The sequence below is a fragment of the Seriola dumerili genome, unplaced genomic scaffold (genome assembly GCF_002260705.1).
Source record: "Seriola dumerili isolate Sdu_G_001 unplaced genomic scaffold, Sdu_1.0 BDQW01000290.1, whole genome shotgun sequence".
NCBI lineage: Eukaryota > Metazoa > Chordata > Actinopteri > Carangiformes > Carangidae > Seriola > Seriola dumerili.
The window spans coordinates 1,653,051-1,672,265 of record NW_019174545.1 but is presented as its reverse complement, the minus strand read 5'-3'; the positions used below and the strand labels follow the sequence as shown (position 1 = coordinate 1,672,265).

The window sequence follows — 19,215 nt, the reverse complement described above, 5'->3', positions numbered from 1 at the left end:
AGGTATAATAATGGGGGATTGGGAGTTGACCTCTTCAGTCCTGCGATATAACTAAAAGATAGACCGGGATTTACAGCCCAAAGACGAGAATGAAAGCGCGGAGAATCAATGAAAGTCAATAAGGGACTGCTGTGTATGTGTATGAGCCTACGTGTGTGTTTTTAATATATTACAGCCATTACAACTATTACTCTGCGTGCTTCTTTGACTCACAGACAGGCCGCATAAATACTGAAAGTAACTGACAGATTATTTGGCACTCTGCCTTTTCAGACCGTATAATAGCTTTTGATGGAGACAGTTTTGGCAGAGTGACGTTAGGTTGCATGCCAGGAAGTGAACTCTTTTTAAACAGCGATCTTAACCAGCTTGTGGCCTGTAATATTCAATGCAGGAATCAGTAGCAGTTACACGTTTCTACTTAAAAGATGGCACAGACCTCTTCCTGGCAGCAATAAAGCAACAATTACTCTGCAGAGATGAAGGAGCAGCGTGTAATTATGGGAACTGTTAGCTGTGTTGCAAAGCTTCAGTTGTGCAGCTCACCTCTGAAGTGAACACCTCATTAACAATAATAACATCAGAGGACTTAGCGTTGCTGGAAAACATGTCACATGCATTATTAAAGAGTTACAGTAAATGCATAGGTGGCAACTACTGTGTTTATGTTTCCCTAATCCCTCATACACATACACAGGCTGTGTGCGTTTTGCAAGCAGCTGAAGCCAGGGCATGGCCAGGATTTCAGAAATACTGAGATTATGTGCCCATATCCCACAAACAGACCCACCCAGAAACCAAGAGAAGTCTCTATTTTTTTAATAATTTGGATTTCTATGTTTTATTTATTGAGTTATCAGTTTACATATTTTTTAAATGGAGAATTGCTTTGGGGACACACATTTTATTTCCCAAATTATAGAATTTAAATGCTGAAATGGAATGTGTTTATTATTTTGTTGCCCTGAAAGGAATATTTTGACATTCTGGAAATATGCAATTTTGACAAAAAGATTGACACCAAACTCACGTCTGCTTGGAAAATCTTCGGATCTTCCAATCATATTTACCGAACATGACATGACATGGGCGCTTTATCAATCCTTTCATCTAACGATGGCATGAAAATGAATGTTAATATTCGGCAAAACTGTCAAACTATTCCTTAAGGAGTCAAATTTAAGTCTCAAAATCATAGAATTAGTTTAAAAAATACCAAGAAAGTGTCAGGACTCAACCTCAATGTTCTCTGCTGCCCTGAACTGAAGGAGAGATTTTTCTCTCTCTGTTATGTTACACCTTGCTCTTGCCTTTGTCAACAGTATCTCTCACTTTTTCCACTGTTTCCATCCCAGCATGTATTTTATTGTATCTAGGGAGTGAGGATTAACAATGTTCTGGAAAATGTTTTTCATGAGTCTACACTTGCATACAGTATTTGAAAACACCCATTTATACAGACATGCTGACACACACACACACACACACACACACACACACACACACACACACACACACACACACACACACACATATGCATATGCATACACACACACACACACACACACACACACATGTACACTGAGCTTATGAAAATAGGTCACAATTAGCTACACCTTCTGATAGGAGTGTTTATTGTTGGGAGTAGTGGCTGAGTAGAAGGAGGTGTAGTGGAAAAGGTCTCTGCTGGTTCTGCTTTCAAAGCATCTGTCAAACATGATTGTGTATTTGAACTGTCACCGTGTTCACTTCAAACTACCAAATGCACAATTTCCGAGTTGTTCAAGCTGTCTTATGTCAGCAGGGTCATGGAAAGATTTTGGGCAGATGAGAGAAGGAGGAAGAGAAGAAGAGGCAGATGGCAAATGGGGAATAATTATGTCCCGAGACATTAATTTCTTTGGTTGTTAATAAGATGCTGATTAAGGGGAATAGGTGTGAGAGGTGGCTCTATAGGGAGACATGGAGAGATCGTATGATGTGGCAGAAGGACGGATGGAAAAAGACGACAGAGGAGGTGGTTGATTAGAAATATTATTCCTCTTGATGTTAATGTTGTAAGCGCTGTCATAAACAGGTGATGGAGAAAGACTGATGGAGCCACAGAATGGGGGGAAGAACGTGCCTGGATGTGAACGTTTAGAGGATGTTGATTAAAAAGTGATAGGTTTAGCAGCTGAGGCGAATGGCAGTAGGGAGAAATAAATGATGGAACAGAGACATGCTAAATATGGAAAGTGAGAATAAGATAATGAGGCTGGATAGATGGATGCTAAATGAGGGAAAATGAGCGAATACGATAAGCATGGAAAACGGGTACTAATTAAGAAAAATATCAGAGAATAAGAGTGCAACGTTTGGTAAATGGGGAATAATATTTCCGTAGATCTTAATTAAGGATACTGATTGAGGAGAAGAGGGGTGATGTTTTGCGTGGCAGAGATACAGTTTAATAATGAAAACAGGGTGGAAGAAGGAGTGTAAAATTGGCAGAGGCAGACAGCTGGAAAGCAGAATTCATGAGTGATATAACACCATAAAAAATAAAATAACTTAATTTAGAAAGTTTTTGATTGCTCTGTCCAATAATTATGTAAAATTCTTGAACGTATGAATACAACATTAGTTGCAATGACACGGTATAAATCTAACAATATTTTTGTTCGATTTTTAAAAAATGGCATGACATGCTGTGAGCCAACGCCAAATCTTCCTGCCAAAAAAAAAAAAAAAAAAAGAGCAATAGAGGAGGCACTGGTCTGCACACATCAATTTATTTGCTATTTGAGGGCGTTAATTAAGGAGAAGTGGTGCGAGGCGTTTTCATGGGTGAACGCTTATTACACAACCGCGGTAGGAAATGGTGCGGTGAGGTAATTAGCTGGTTAAATGGTGGGTAGTTGTCTTGTGGGGATGTGGGTTTATTGTGTGCTGTTGCTGCACAGGGAATTGTGGGTGTTCTGTGACCTGCCTCCGTTGTTTTTTAACTGACGACTTAATGTCATGTGCAATATATCATCTATGTAAATTGAGACTTTTAACCACACTGATACATCTAGATACTGTTTTCAACCTGTTGCCTTTAGACATTGTGTTTATATACAACTCATATGCAACAGCAAAAGGAACATGACTTGAATTATGTTTTTATCAACATCATGAGGAAACGTTTTAATGAATGAAGTTGCCAAATCTTAAAATGTTCATGAACCGAACATACAGTATATGCAAATAGTTGTTGCAAATAACTGCTAACTGCAACTAAAGCTTGTTGTGTAGGCACTCGAGATCTTCAGGAAAGATTATCATCTGGGCTAAATATCAAAAAATATAACTGTGACCTGAAGCAGTTTATTAACATTTAACCATTTAGCCTTTCCTCAACCTTGACCCAAAATGCTTTTGTTAGCTAACCCACGCAACACAAGAAAGCAAACTCTGATATTTCGTGTCAAAGCCTGGTCCTTTGTAAACGTAACAATAACATTCTTGAAAACCTCCTCTGCACGACGTTTATTTGCAACATAAATGTAGCATTAGCATTTCCCAAAATGTATTCGTAAAATAAATTAGTAATATGTAGGCATCATTTCTAGGATAGGAAACAGGTTTGAGATACTGTATACTGTACATGTTCAAAGCCTTCAGAGGCGCACAAGCAGACACACACACACACACACACACACACACACACACACACACACATTGCATGGTGGGTGTGTTCTCATCCAGCACAATCTTACACTGAAAATTAGGTGCTTTTGGATATCTGATGTAGGCCAGCAATTCTTATCTCTCTCTGTCTCTCTCTCTCTCTCTCTCTCTCTCTCTCTGTTCAATATTGGGTTATGGTGGACCTCAGTAGCTTACAGTGTAGATCGATGCAGCTTCTGAGAGTCTAGCTTGGCTTTAATGTGATATTCTGAGTGGACAGCTTTTCTTCAAATGCACCTCTTAATCACATCACAGATAAATCTCAGCTCTTGGTGTCCTCTGTGTGTGTGTGTGTGTGTGTGTGTGTGTGTGTGTGTGTGTGTGTGTGTGTGTCTGTGTGTGTGTGTGTGTGTGTGTGTTCTAGAGGTACCCAAGTGCGTGTTTTATAGGATAATGTGTGTCTCCTTGCATGCAGACAGTTGCAGAACATCTGGCGCACAGTCAGAGAGACAGGGTTTAGCTTGGTTATAGTGAGGGTACCACGCTGTTAATCATTCTGTAGAATAAAACCTTGTATCATCACCATGGTGAGATGCCAAATTTTCTAAAAAATCAGCTGGCATGGAGTCACGAGTTACTTAGCAACAGAGAGCAGGTTCATCGACTCTGATCCAACTGTGGGTGAGCAGGAGGCAGGAAAAGATGACGTTCATGAAACAGACAAAGAGACACATTTTTAAAATTGACATTACAGTAGAAACTGGATCAAATTAGTGTACAACAAAACAGCAAATTCAATTACTTACTGTAAAATTCATTTCATGTATAAATGATACCATGAAATATTTCTATAAACACGGAAAATATCCTCAGACACACAATTAAATAATGATCTTCCCTCTGCCAATTTTACTTGGGTAATAAAATAAAATTGGCAGACGGGGAAATATGCCCTCAAGAGTGTGTGGATTCTGAGTGACAGAGAAACATTTTAAGAAATGATAAAATATCATACATATTTTTTCCACTTCAGAGTCAGCACACCCTGCAGCTATGTTTGTGTTGAAAAGAGAGAAAAATCTACAGTAACACTTTATAATACAGCCTGCCAAGGTTATTTTGTTGTATGAATAAGGTACTAATGAAATAGTGTCAGGCTCCAACAGATATGTAGATGTAAGTAGTGGTAGTGGAAGAACACAAGACTATGGGGAACAAAGGAGTAACAACTGGGCATTTTAGAGGCAAAAGGACAAATAAATTCAGCTCCAAGTATTTTTGTAAATATTGGGCACCAGGGTACAGGACTGGGTAATAAAATTAAAGTCTAGGAACACTGGTGTGTAGAAGAAAATACAATATAAATTAGTACAATTACACCCACACTGTAGGGATTTATTAATATATCTACCTAACTATATGAGTTGGAATAAGGACAAGGTGAGAAATGGGATTTTATTTTTGAAAGTTTGCTCCTAGCAGTCATGTGGAAAACAAACATACCTTTTACAGCTAGACGGCTTTTATTGAACATTGCCAATCTTGTGTTTCATGAGGAACCTAGTAATTATTATTTCAATTATTTTAATCACATGGTAAGAACCGGCTATGTGGGCCCTGATGTAATGTGTGGCTGTTCTCCCCTTTTTACTCTTTAATTACAAGTAAGAAGAAAAAGGTTGATGACACTATTTTTCACAAACTTCAGTTTTGTCAGCTACTGCTAGGTCATGTGGATAGCCAGGTTTTTACAAAAAATACTTGGTATAATTTATTTCTCTTTTCCTCTAAGATGCACAGTTGTTACTCCTTTGTTCCTCACGGCCTTGTTTTCCTGCACTGTACCTACATTTAAGTATCAGCAGGCACATGTCAGTATTTTATTGGCACCTGATTCATACAACAAAATTACATGTCGAAGTGTGGGCTGTTGTTAAATCACTATAGTAAAATCACACAGATTGACAGGCAAATAAACCACACATGAATTAAACTGATAAAGTTTAATAAATGAGTGAGAGTGAGAGCGGATGACATGCAGCAAAGGGTCGAATTCGAACCCATAGCCGCTGCGGTTAGGATTAAGCCTATGTGGTACGCACTCTACCAGGTGAGCCACCAGGGCGCCCCCTGTGATCTGCTTTTTGATTTTCTTTTCTCTGTCTCTCCTTGTTCAACAGTCGTCCAGCACATTAAGAGACACAACATTGTGCTGAAGAGAGAGCTGGGAGAGGGAGCCTTTGGAAAAGTCTTCCTGGCTGAGTGTTACAACCTCTCGCCTGACCAGGAGAAGATACTGGTGGCTGTGAAGGTAATCTGGAAGTCTAATTGATTTCATTTAATTTTTTTTAAAACTGCAAGTTCCAGAGAAAAACATATTTCAAAAATATACAAACAGTTTTGAGCATCTTTCTGCTGTTCAAATGTTAAAAACCATGTTTATGGTAATAATGCTTATTAAATTCAAATGATGTCTTAGAATAACAAATCACTGCATATTTCATATGATACAGTTAATGCTGAATATGACACAGACATTGTGTAGTCATTGAACTGTGTACTAGTTCTTTTCTTTTTTTTTTTTTGGTTTTAGTAGCCTAATTGTGTTGTTGCTATTATAAAGCAAAGAGTACACGTAGAAGGACAGATAATAAATACCATCCAGTCTGCAATACAAACAAGGTATTCCAATTTTTGAGGAGTCTAGTTTCAGAATGATTGGTGGAACCAAAATGAAACCCATTATGTTATTATTGAAGGTTAGGTAAGTTGTTGCCTTCTCTACAGTATTTTTGCAATGAGATCTGACACCTGAAATACATTTGAAATATTGAACAGTTTACAGGAGATAATGTTATGTTCCTGAAATGTATACATGGCATTTTGAAATGAAATCCTTCATATGGCATCTATATAGTATTTAGACTCTGTGTGCGCCATCGCCTCACCTCCATTTCCTCTGCCATTTTTAGAAAGTCGGTCTATTCAAGAGTTTCTTTGTAAGCAAAAGGTGGAATTACACTCAAACCGCTGACTTCCGGGGTCAAATTGAATGGTTTCTCAGGGAGCATCCTCCCATCGCATCTATCCCATCCACCCATCTCCACATCAAGCATGCTTTCTCTGCTGGTCTGCGGTGAAACAGGATCCGATTGGTGAAGAACTTCTCATTAACAATACATGACCTGCGAGAACCCCAGCCCCCCACCCCACCTCCCCTCACTTCTAACTCCATCCTTCTTAACTCCCCACTTCCTCTGTCTTCCACGCCTCACCTCTGACTCTCTCTCTCACCTGACTTTTTTTTCTCTCTCCTCTGTCTTCATGACACTTCGAGACTTCCTCTCAAATCCTCCACCTTCTTTTCTCTTCCTACACTTCCTGTTTCCTTCCAGCTTAGCTCTAAACCCCTTGCTAGCACACTGATGTTTGCTGCCAGCTTAGCTTCAGCTCAGTCTGTGCACTCTGTAAAATATGCACCTGAAAATCCTGGGAAGCAGAGTTCTTGGTTGTGGAACAAGATACTGTATGTTGCTGACTGCATGTCAAACCTGGTAAGATGTTTTATAAAACAGCACTTCAACTAAAACTGCAGCTGTACATAGACATGATTGTAGATGAATCATTTAATCATTAGAGTCACATCATTGATTTAAGTCTCTGAACTCATTAGATTTTTTTTTTTTCAATTAGCTAATGTACCACCTGCTTACAGAGTGTACAATGCACTGTTCCTGCTCTTTTCGTCCTTGTCTTATTGTCAGTTGGTATGACTCACCACTTCTCTCCCGTTGTCTCTTCCTCCCCCTTGTTGCTGCATCAACAAAGATAAAATGTGATGAAGGCTGCTGGAAACAGATTTTCAAAGAAACAATGACATTTCCACTGATTTGTCTTGTTTAAAGGGCTAGTTCACCCCAAATTACAAAACAAACGGAGAGGGAGTCTTACTTTGGCCAAACGAAGTTCACATGATAAGAGTGAGGTCCCTGGATAATCCATAACAACTGAGACACTGTCACGGGAGATGTTTTAAAACTAGGGACAACTACAAACAAAACTTAGATCATGATCATGGACAGATTATGAGAAAATGGGCCCCCTGGGGACAGACATGTAAAAAGCCCCCAGACTGAAAGAGACAACAAAATGACTACAAACGAATTTTGCAATGTCATTTTGTGTCTCTTTATGGTTGTTTTGTGTTTTTTTTTGCTGTCATTTAGCTCTTTGTGGTTGTTTTGAATCTTATTGCAGTTGTTTTGCATCTCATTTTGGTAATGTTCCATCTCTGTGGTAATTTTTGCATTGCTCTGAGGTCATGTTCTGTCTTTCCTGTCACCTCATACTGAGGCTCTGACCCAGGGGCCCCCTGACCTCTCTGGCCTGTTTGCTGATCCATCCCTTGTTATTGTGTTTGAGTACATGAAACATGGAGGAGTCAACAAGTTGCTGAGGCATTGCTCTCACATGATATCAAAACAGCAGTTGGCATATTGAGAATGCATTTTTCTCCAAAAATGTTGTCATGGAAACAAAGGCTCCTGATGTCAGCTTCTGTAACTCAATGTTTTTTCTCATCAGGCATTTCTTTGAAGTTGGTTCCTGTGGTTTACTGTCCAAAACCAAAACAGCCTGATTGGTCAGATACCACTGTTTGAGAGGCTGTTTGTTTTTTTTTGTTTTTTTGGTGATTTGAATGAATTGACCCTTTTTGTCAGCTCAGCACCAGACTTGTGCTGATGACTGCTGTTGTAGACAGTGTGGACTGAGTACACAAATTAATTCATTAAAGTCAAAATGCTGTGATATACTAGATTGAACAAAAGGATTCCTGGCACTCTTTTGATTATGTAATCTTGTTGAACAGTGATTTGCATTTGCGCTTGTTCACTTTCTGGAAGTTCTCTGAAAATCTGTGCAATATTTTGATGGAACTATGTTAATGATGTACATGAAGCAGCTCCGAGATTTGTCAGTGCACTTAATCATCACGACACCTCTTTCCTCAGTCCAAAACTCAGTCATGCATGCTACATTACAGGAACATGTTCTCCCTTGTACACCACATAACAATAGGCTACACTCACTAATAGAGCTTAATGGTCCTGATTTCAGAGTCGGCTATCAATCAGCCAGTCAGCCATAATACAGGAGCAAGTTTTACTATTACTGTACGTTATACACTGAGCTGCCATCGATCACAGGCACACTTCAACACGTGCAAATACACATTGGCCTATGCATATGCACACACACACATCCATACAAACACACTTACACTCCTGCATGCCATCAATCATGAATACCTTCCACTTTCAATAGAATTGCCTTGCACACATGTAAATGTGAGTCACTAAATTCCCAAGCTAGAGGTTGCTGATTGCTTTTTATTTGTCCAGGGACTTGTATGTGTGCAGACCAGATGACTAAATGTGGAATATTATGGCTTTTTGCCTGGGAATTAATGCAACACTGAGTTCAGAGACTTTCTGGCTCACAGGAACGTCTCTGTTGTTACGTTCCTGAATTCAAAATTAATATGTTTTGCTCAGTACAGTGATTAATGTCTGTGACATTGGTCATTTGAGCAGTTCAGTTAGGCGATTGAACTCAGTGGCGCAATGCATGTCTTTGCCAAGAAATGAAGTTTTTTTTCTCTTTAATCATGTTTTTGTATTCCACATTTCCTTTTACCAGGAGCTCACTGTGTAAGCTACAAACAGTGCATGTATGAGAGGTAGACCATCAATAGACCATCAGTAGACCATCGTCAGTCAAATGTGGATAATATAAAAATGTAGCAATGACCCATGAGCATTTTAGTGCCACTTTTAATATCTCACCCTTTGTAAAGGTGTATAAAGGTGTATAAGTTGTAAATTGCTCCATTAATAGTTGCATTATTCACTAATGTTTCACAGATAAGTTGTAAACCATTATAAGAATGAAGTCTGGGTTGCCAGGTTGTGCCTGATGTTTATCTTCCTCCAGTATGACACTTGCTTTGTCTTTTTACCTTTTTTGTTCAAAAAGAACAACCGTCCACCTCATCATTTAATCTCTTATCTTCTGAAAAAGTGTTTTATTAATGACTTATTAACATTTATTGCAGGTTTTCAGGCTTCTTAGAAAATTTGAAAACTGATAAGGGTGTATTAATGTTTATTCATTTATTAATGTTAATATTACCAATTTTTATAACTTCATGGTCATGAAATCCAAGGTATAAACACCAAGTTTTTCTTTTTAATCGTCATCAGTACATGATTTATTAACCATGAATGAAGCCATTAATTGCAATTTCTAAATAATTTATAAAGGCAGTATGAGTGTTTTTATAATCATTATCACACACAACCTCTGGAGCAGGTTGGTATTTAGTCGCACAAACTGAACCTGAAAGGTCGTACACTCTGAGCATGTGAGAACTCATCATAGGAAAGTCAACCCAGATTTCCCATACACGTCTGTTATCACATTTCAAGCTGAGATCAGTGCATATGCTTTCATACAGTATCTCTACTGTAATAATCCATCATGTCATTATCATGCAGTATCACATTACAGTCTGTAATGTACATGACCGAGCCTCTGTGTCATGATACATGATTGGTTGAAAGTGTGTGGGTGGAGTCACAGTCTGTCTCATTTTCTGGCATCTCAGCATTCTGGATGAAAGATTACGGGTCGTCTCCGTCTTCCTGAGCTTTGTTAGTGACTTCTCCTTGTCCTTTAGACCTACGGTACATCTGTAATAGGAGCTTCTATCCGCATTGTTAGTACACAGACAAACAAACACGCTCACACGCACATACACAAGGTAGAAAAGAAACGTATATCCATGTCACGCACTGTAGGAAGACAATCAATTATTCATGTAGGACAAGAGGAATTTTCTATATTTTTCTTCTTTAGATGTGAAATGAATACAGACCCCATATAACTTTCATTCCCTGCAACTCTCTCTCTCTCTCTCTCTCTCTCTCTCTCTCTCTCTCTCTCTCTCTCTCTCTCTCTCTCTCTCAGTCGTTCACACACTCCTTCTCTGTCTTTGTCACAGATGCTTGTATTACACAACCTGCCTGACAGATTTCCTGATTCATGCAAAGGAGACAAAGATTAGTTTCAAAGGGAAGCAGTGAATATAATGAATGTAAACAGTGCTGGACGTTGTAATGGCTTACATTAATATAAGACGTCTCCATTTTATCCTGCTCTGCTATTGTATCAGTCCTCGCCCAGTGCCAGTAATTTCACACCGTGTGTGCCGAGTTGCTGTAACTCACTTTTACAAGGCAAGACACTTACTTTTTTTTTTTCATAGTGGACATCAGCCAAATAAATTGGAGCAGACTGGGTGCACTGTGAAAATGACTAATTGGCAACAGTGTGCGTGGCATAATGTGTGAGTTTTCATTTGTCAGTTTATTAAAATGTCACTTCTGTGTGTGTGTGTGTGTGTGTGTGTGTGTTTGTGTCTGTGTGTGTGCAGACACTTAAAGAGGCCAGTGAAAATGCCAGGAAGGATTTCCACCGTGAGGCTGAGCTCCTGACCAACCTTCAACATGAACACATTGTCACTTTCTATGGAGTCTGCGTGGAGAGCGACCCCCTCATCATGGTGTTTGAGTACATGAAACATGGAGACCTCAACAAGTTCCTCAGGCATGGCTCTTTTCTTCATTATATAAGAATGACATCAACATGGCACCTGTTTCTGTTGAAAACTTTACATTCCCTTAAAATGCCATCATGCAAACAGAGGGGTCAATAGACTAAGTTAACTGTATAGTAGATGATAAAATGATGTTTAAAAGGTTAAAAAGTCTAGCAACACTGGAAACGCAGATGACAGGAAACAACATGACAATAACTGAATTAAGATGGACTTTCCTCTTGATCCTGCATAGGGCTCACGGTCCGGATGCAGTTCTGATGGCAGAGGGCCAGACCACCAGACCTGTGGAGCTGACCCAGTCTCAGATGCTGCACATCGCCCAGCAGATAGCATCTGGCATGGTCTACCTGGCATCACAGCATTTTGTGCATCGCGACCTAGCCACCAGGTTTGTCACTTGTGGCCTTAAATAAATAAACACATCACTATACTAGGACATTTATTCAGAACCTCTATATTTTATGGCATACCTGATAATGACAAAGTGAAAACATAGTTTTCTGAACATTTTTACCAATGGAATAAAATTGATAGGATCATGTTTGATCAGTTACTTAACATAATAATTTGTTGGAAAACCACAAATCAACACAGTCGCATCATAGTGGCCAGATTGATGACTGTGTTAATATACAGTCAAGTATTTCTGAACATCTAGAAACAGAAAACAGAAGAGACATGTGATTTTATTATGATCATGTCAATCAATCAGTCAATGGTAGACCACAGATATCTGCTTTTGTGCAGAATATATACTCATGTTTTCTCTACTGGCTACCTATTTGGCTGATATCTTTTTGGGAATGGGTTAGGGTCAGGGGGTTGGAATGGAAGAGGCATGCTGCTGCACTTTCTTCAATGAATTCAGCAGCATCAAACTGCAAATTGGCTAGTGTGTGGAACATTTTAAACTGCCATCAAAACCTTTGTAGGTTGTGATAAATACAGTAGAGGTTAAACAACCTACAGAGTAACTCAATCTTTGTAAAACAAACATTTCTGTTCTTAGTTTGTGTTTGCTCATATTTGTCGTCCAACAGAAACTGCCTGGTGGGTGAGAACCTGCTGGTAAAGATTGGAGACTTTGGCATGTCCAGAGACGTCTACAGCACTGACTACTACAGGGTAGGTGTATGTGTCGATATCTTTTCTGGCCCTTCTTTTAGCCTCCCTCCTCCTTGCTGCATGGGTCCCTCGCTGCTCCTCCCCTGCATGGGCATGACTGACGGACTCTGGCAGAGTTACAGTAAGATGCTTGCTGTGGTGGGTTGATTAAACTGAGTATAGTTCAGTGAAATTGAACATGTTGTGAATAGATGATGTAATTGATTGGAGAGGGGGAAGACGTTGCATGCTTTGTTAAGTGATTTAAGACAGAACAAGTGTAAAATAAGAGCTGTTTATTAAGATAATTACTGCAGCATTTTCTGCCATCAAGGGCCGATATACACCAGTTTTAAATCCAGGAATCTGCCATTCACCGTAGACTTGGCTAGTAAGACAACTGCATGACAAGACACTAAAATTACAAAAAAATTAAATTAAAAACTCCTCCCAAAAAGTATAATGGTTTTTGAAAAATCAATTGGACAGAACAAGATTCACAAAATATGAATCAATATTTTCTTTTGTAGAAAGACCACATTCAATTCAATTGCTTTAGCGTAGCTTCCATAAACAGTAAATGAACTCGGAGACATAAAATAAGAAAAGTTTTGTGTGTGTGCGTGTGCGTGCGCGTGCATGTGTGTGTGTGTGTGTGTGTGTGTGTGTGTGTGTGTGTATATCCAGGGACATTTAGCAGCTCTTCTGTGAGTGTCAAGATAACTCAGCGGTACCAGAGACAGTTTTTTCCTGCTGCACAGTTATCTGTCGGTTTTCCAAAAGGCCGAAATCTAATAAATTGTACTGATTGATTGATAGTGACTGTCCATTTTTCCTGCCCTCTCTCTTGTCCACTGTGACAAACTGACAGCAGCGACAGTGACAGAGAGCTCAGGGGAGGGTGGTGAAAGAGAGAAAGAGGGAGGGAGCAGCCATTCAATGACAAGAAAAATCTCTGTTTTGAAAAAATAATAACTTATTAATAAATAATAACTTAATAACATGCAGAAAGATAACATTGGATGAATGTATAGTTCAGTAATTGCATTGATTGATGCATTTTGTGTTATGGATAAAAGCATGCCTATATTTTTGCCAGAATAATTACTGTTCAGTGCAGTTAAAGAAATACAAAACAAAATTATCTTTATTTAGGGGAGAGGCAGTTTTCTAGATTATAGCTTGCATATAGGCTTCTCTCTCCCTTCATCTTTACCATTTTATAATCACAACTATTGTATTTAAAAATGTAGTAGAAATTATGATCCATATACATGACAGTGGCATGCCAAAATAAGAAAATTCCAGGTATATTTTTCCTGTTTCTCATGATTTGAAAATGATTTTACCAATAGTAGATATTCCAATTTACTCTTATTTTACAGGTAATCATATTTCACAACATGTAGAAAACATTTCATGACCCCAGAGCTAAGCAACAATGTTAAAAAGGTAAAAAAAAAAAATTCAATTCAAAATTTCAAGCAATCTGTGCTCGAATCACATGGAAAAATTACTTTTCGTTAGGATTAAATTTGGAATAACGAGTTGTACATGGCATCAAATTAAATAAAGAAGATTAAGGTCTCTCCTCTTTGGTTTTCTTTTGTACTATCTCTGTGTGACGACACAGCACTCCCCCTTCTCCTCCCCTCCTTCCTTTCACCCCTCCTCAATAAAGCTAAGCGCCGAGGCTGTAGTCATAGCAACGGTTGAAGGCAGTGGCGGTGAGCCTCGGAGTTGTATCCAACGTTTCTCAGGAAGAAAAGTAATCAGAGAACTTCTGTTTAGTATGCTGTGGCAGTATGAGAAAAAGAGAGGGGGGAGAAGGAGAGAGATGAAAGTGTGGGAGACAGAGGCAGGAAGGTGGCAAAGAGACGAAGAGAATAGAAAGAGCTGGAGAAGGAGAGAGATGGAGGGAGCAGCTGAGAAAGAGAAAGGGGGAGGCAAAGGAGTGGGAGGCCAGGGAGGGAGAAAACAAGACGCAAATAAAAATACAAAACGAGTGAAGGCGGTAATAGAGCAATAAAGGAACATACACATGCTGAGGTGGGAGAGGAGAGGTCTGGAGGAGAGGCAGCCCACAGAGAAAACATCGCACAGGATAGTCAGTAACAACCAAACACATACAGGAGCTGCAGCTTCACCCAACCACAGAGCAGGATATCAGAGACACAAGAGACGCAGACAGACAGGGGGGAAACATCAGAGCTGGAGAGGTACAGGATGGTGGGAGGTAAAACACAGTGATCCACCCATATTTCAGCATCCAGGAGAAGACATAGGTGTGTGCGTGTGTGTGTGTGTGCGTGTGTGTGTGTGTGTGTGTGTGTGTGTGTGTGTGTGTGTGTGTGTGCATGTGTGTGGTGTGTGTTGTATATTGTGGTTTATGAGGATGCGCATGTGTGTGTGTGCAATTTGTTTGTGTGTGGCTTTGTAAGTGTGTGTGATGTGATTGTGTGTGTGTGTGTGTGTGTGTGTGTGTGTGTGTGTGTGTGTGTGTGTGTGTGTGTGTGTGTGTGTGTGTGTGTTTGTGAGGATGGTGTGTGTGTGTGTGTGTGTGTGTGTGTGTGTGTGTGTGTGTGTGTGTGTGTGTGTGACGGTGAGAATGGTGTATGTGGGAACCCAGCCATGCTCTTGCGTCAGACAGGAGCAAAGATGAGTCATAGAGGAATTGGAGGCCCCCCCTCAGTGCTTATGTATGTGTTGGTGTAAGGAAATAGAAGCAGAGGCGGTAGGACCGAAGGGGCTGTGGTGACGTCATTGAATCCCCTGTTACACAATGAACCTGACAGATGCTTCAGAAGACAGACAAGGATGCAAAACCACGAGTCTTTCCATGCAGCCTTTTTTTGGTGTGTGTGTGTGTGTGTGTGGGTGGGGCTGGACTTGCAGTTGGAGTTGGGGAGGGTAAAGGCATACAGCACATTTTCTCTCTCTTAACTGATTTCATGCCCAAATGTGTAGGATGGAAGAAAATTAATTGTCTGCTTACGTTTTAACGTCGGAGCCTGACTGTTTTACGCTGCTGACACAGACTGTTGGGAAATGCTGGCAACAAAGTAGAGCTAAACAATCTCTGCAGAGTAATTTGGCTCGTAAGTGTTTTGTTTTTTTTCAAACCATCTATGGGTCCCGATCAGCACAGACAAACAGCATTTTAATGGATCACCTGGAGACGCCAGAGTGGAGCAGTTATCTGTGCAGGAGTGAGCATTCATGTGGACAGGCAAAACACCGTTTGCATGATACACATCAATACAAAGATGATACTCTCAACATTTGATAAAATCTACCATATGGAGCACAATTTCTTCTTGCACATGTTTTTGAAAAAAAGATTTTCCATCATCTATGTATATAGTTTTATTGTAACTACCTTTTCGATTATAGCTATTATTATTCAAATGAAATTATTATTCAAATAAAAAATAACAAAGTGCAGGACACAGGGGAAACCTAAATCAAATGAGTAAAATTAGTATTTGGTGTGACCGCTCTGCCTTTAAAACTGCCTTTGCTTTGGTTGTTCCAAGCATCTTGGAAATCCCAGACTGAATTCATGATGTTGAGATCAGGGCTCAGTGGGGACCAGATCAGGACTTCTTGTTCTTCTTGTCTCTGAAGATAGTTCTTTATGACTCTGTAGTCTTACACTGTACTACAGGATGATGTTTTTTAGTGAGAGATAAATAAATATATTGTGTGTAAGCATTTTACTTATAAGTTCATTGTCTGCATATTTGTGTCTCGAACTGAACAACATTTCCTTACTACGTTAATAACATTATCGAAGCAGCATGACGTGTCCTTGAAAACAAATTTCTGTTGCAGATGAGTTGTATATAAACAAAGCAACATTGTTGAAAAACAGCATGTCATGTCATGTCAACCAACACACACACACACACACACACATACACACACACACACACACACACACACACACACACGCACACACACACACACACACACAAACACAAACATACATATGCAGAGACACTAGCATTCTTGGAAATAGTTTTTTGTTTCCATAGCAACACAAAGGGCAATTAAGGTAGGGTTCCTGTGTAACAAAGAGTAGGTGGAGTTAGTCACCTAGGCCCCTCCTCCTACACTACATCCCATAATGCTTTCTTTTTAACCAGTCCAGTTGCCATGGATACCACAGCCTCCAGCAGGTCACTACAGAGAGCCCACAGCCCTCCTCTGCTTTATTCTTCCTCCTGTTTTAGGCTTTCCTGGAACACTTAGGCAGTGATCTAGCTGGAATGATGCATATTTATAAGACAGAGAGGGAGAGAGAGGGAGACAGGCGGGTTAGAGAGGGTGAGAGAAGGTGAGAACAAGTGAGAGAGAGATGGAAGGGGACAGCAAAGGAGACAAAGACTGACGACAACGCTACTGACAGCAAAGAGAAAGCAGAGATGGGGCTGATGCACCGCCAGTGAGAATCTTTAAAAGCGCTTATTCTTCAGACCTCTCCACTGTAAATTTTTTGTGCCCCCCCCCCCATCAAAAGAAGATTTAATCTGAGGCTTTCCCTTCCTGCTCCTTCATTTGTTTTCTCTCCTCTGTTTTCTCTTTCAATTCATCCTTGTTACAGCCTTGTTGAAGAGACTGCCCTTTTGTTTTCTCCTCATTCTCTCTGTCATACTCTTTAATTCAGATATGCACACACACATACACACACACACATACACACACACACACACACACACAAACACACACACACACAAAGTTAAGAAACAAAAAAAAAAATGTACCACAGCAGTTCAAGAGCCCAATATTAATATTTCAGACCATCAGGGGGAAATGATCAGCAATGATGAATAAAACAAAAAGACTAATGGATATGAGCAGGTTCAGACACATCAGTGAATAATAAATACTGTCAGAAGACTGTCTATAGAACAGAATAGAACAGAGTAGAATCAACAATAGCCATGTCCAAAATCAATATCTATTGTGGTGCTTCATATTTACTGTCTGTCTTTTTATCTGAATTCTGAGTGTCAGATTTACCCACAATACAGAGCTGTCTGGGCCAGGCTCTGTTCTTCAGTAACTCTTAACTATAATTAAACTAACTAAACTGGCATCTATTACAAAAGTTGCAATAAGAAAGTGAAACCTTTGTGATTTTAACAAAGTTTAACAATGATTACTTAGCGAGCACATGAAACTCCCCTTTTAATATCATAACTTGGGGTCGTCTTATCAACACTCTGCTTCTAAAGTAATTTAACACAACTCTGTAGTTGTTTAGCCCACAGATGTATCTATCTAATTTAAACAGGATTTAAAATGGTCCTAGTTTTCATCATTACCAAACGGTACTTTGTGTGTCCCGTCAAATATGTCAACCATGTTGAGAATAGAGTATCTATTATATTATACATGGTGTATGTCTGTGATTTGCATTTGAGGACAGCATCAGATTTTGATTAAGGATATCCAAAGATCCTAAGAAAATGTGCATTTTGTTGTGTAAATAGTGTTGTATGGTGACGCTTCAGTGTTGTCCCTTGCTTGGAAGTTGCTTTGGATAAAAGTGTAAAAGTAAATGTATAGTGTGTTGTAGTGTATTTAGTGTAATGTATAAGCCATATGTCGTCTTTTTTTACAGCATTCTATATTATCATTCTCACACTGTAACCCTTTTACATTGCTTTGGCAGAACTTACCTTCATTATGGACATGCCAATAAAGCACATTTGAATTTGACAGAAACAGGCAAATGTAAATGAGAAACAGACAAACAAGGAGGGAGACGTGGCATTACAGTGAGGAAAACGAGGGCCTGGTTATAAAGAGTAAGAGCTGCGGAGATGAAGGCAGATATGTTTCCCAGGACATACCAGTGAACCTGATGGCTATCTATGTGACCGTGCACATTTTATTACTCCATTAAATAACCCACTGAATAACATAGAAACAGGCCAAGTGTGGATACCAAGCCATTAATAACAGGCATAAACCTCAGAGAATGTATTGTGCTGTCTGTGTGGAGCAATGGAGCGCAGATTGGTCGGTAGATTCATGTTAAGAGAAGGAGTGAGGGTAGAGGGGAGGTTCGGTATGAGAGAGAACAGCATCAGTATACAAGGTTATGTTTCACTCAGCTCTACTTTAAATAGGTTAGGGTTAAAAATTCAAACACTGACGAATTTAACTTTAAGCCCCCTGAACTTCACTGACCTGCCAGAAGGTCCGTCATTGCAAACTCATGCTGTGCAGCAAAACAATGTTCAAACCGTCAAAATGTTATTTTAGATTCTAGTGGAGATCCCACATTTCCTATGATAATCAATATGTCAGGTTGATGAACAGATATGTAGAATGTTTCCTGTTGGATGGCATGACTGTAAACATCATATAGCTTTAATTCCATACTTAAAGCTACTAAGAGGGGAAACTGTGTTAGAGGGTTAAGCATACTGTTTTCTCTGTTTTAATGGCTGAGCGACACTGAGACATAATTAATATGTAAGACACAATAGCTTCTATGCAAACATAGTATTGTAATTACATGATACTTTATGGCTGAGGTGCTCTCTCACCTTTTGTCACTGGTGGAGCATGAAGAGTGTTTCACGCTCGGACCTCTGCCGCAGCATTAACCCGATTCAAGGCTACAGTCACAGTCTGTGGGAGTCTGAAATGAGCTGTCACTGTTTATGAACAGTACAAACATCAAATGAATACGACAATCAAACAGGCTCCAAAGGCTCAGTTCAGATTAGAGAATAATGAAATGACCAATTGTCTCTCAG

General features: G+C 39.6%; 1 protein-coding gene across 1 annotated transcript in view; it reads left to right on the top strand.

The window, feature by feature from the left end:
- Positions 1-19,215, top strand: part of ntrk2 (neurotrophic receptor tyrosine kinase 2) — a 78,901-nt gene that overhangs the window by 56,016 nt on the left and 3,670 nt on the right. Inside the window, exons 14-17 of the mRNA XM_022757633.1 lie at positions 5,835-5,965; positions 11,150-11,322; positions 11,568-11,723; positions 12,376-12,460. Of these exons, the coding sequence (XP_022613354.1) occupies positions 5,835-5,965; positions 11,150-11,322; positions 11,568-11,723; positions 12,376-12,460 (545 nt within the window). The remainder of the gene's footprint in view (positions 1-5,834; positions 5,966-11,149; positions 11,323-11,567; positions 11,724-12,375; positions 12,461-19,215) is intronic.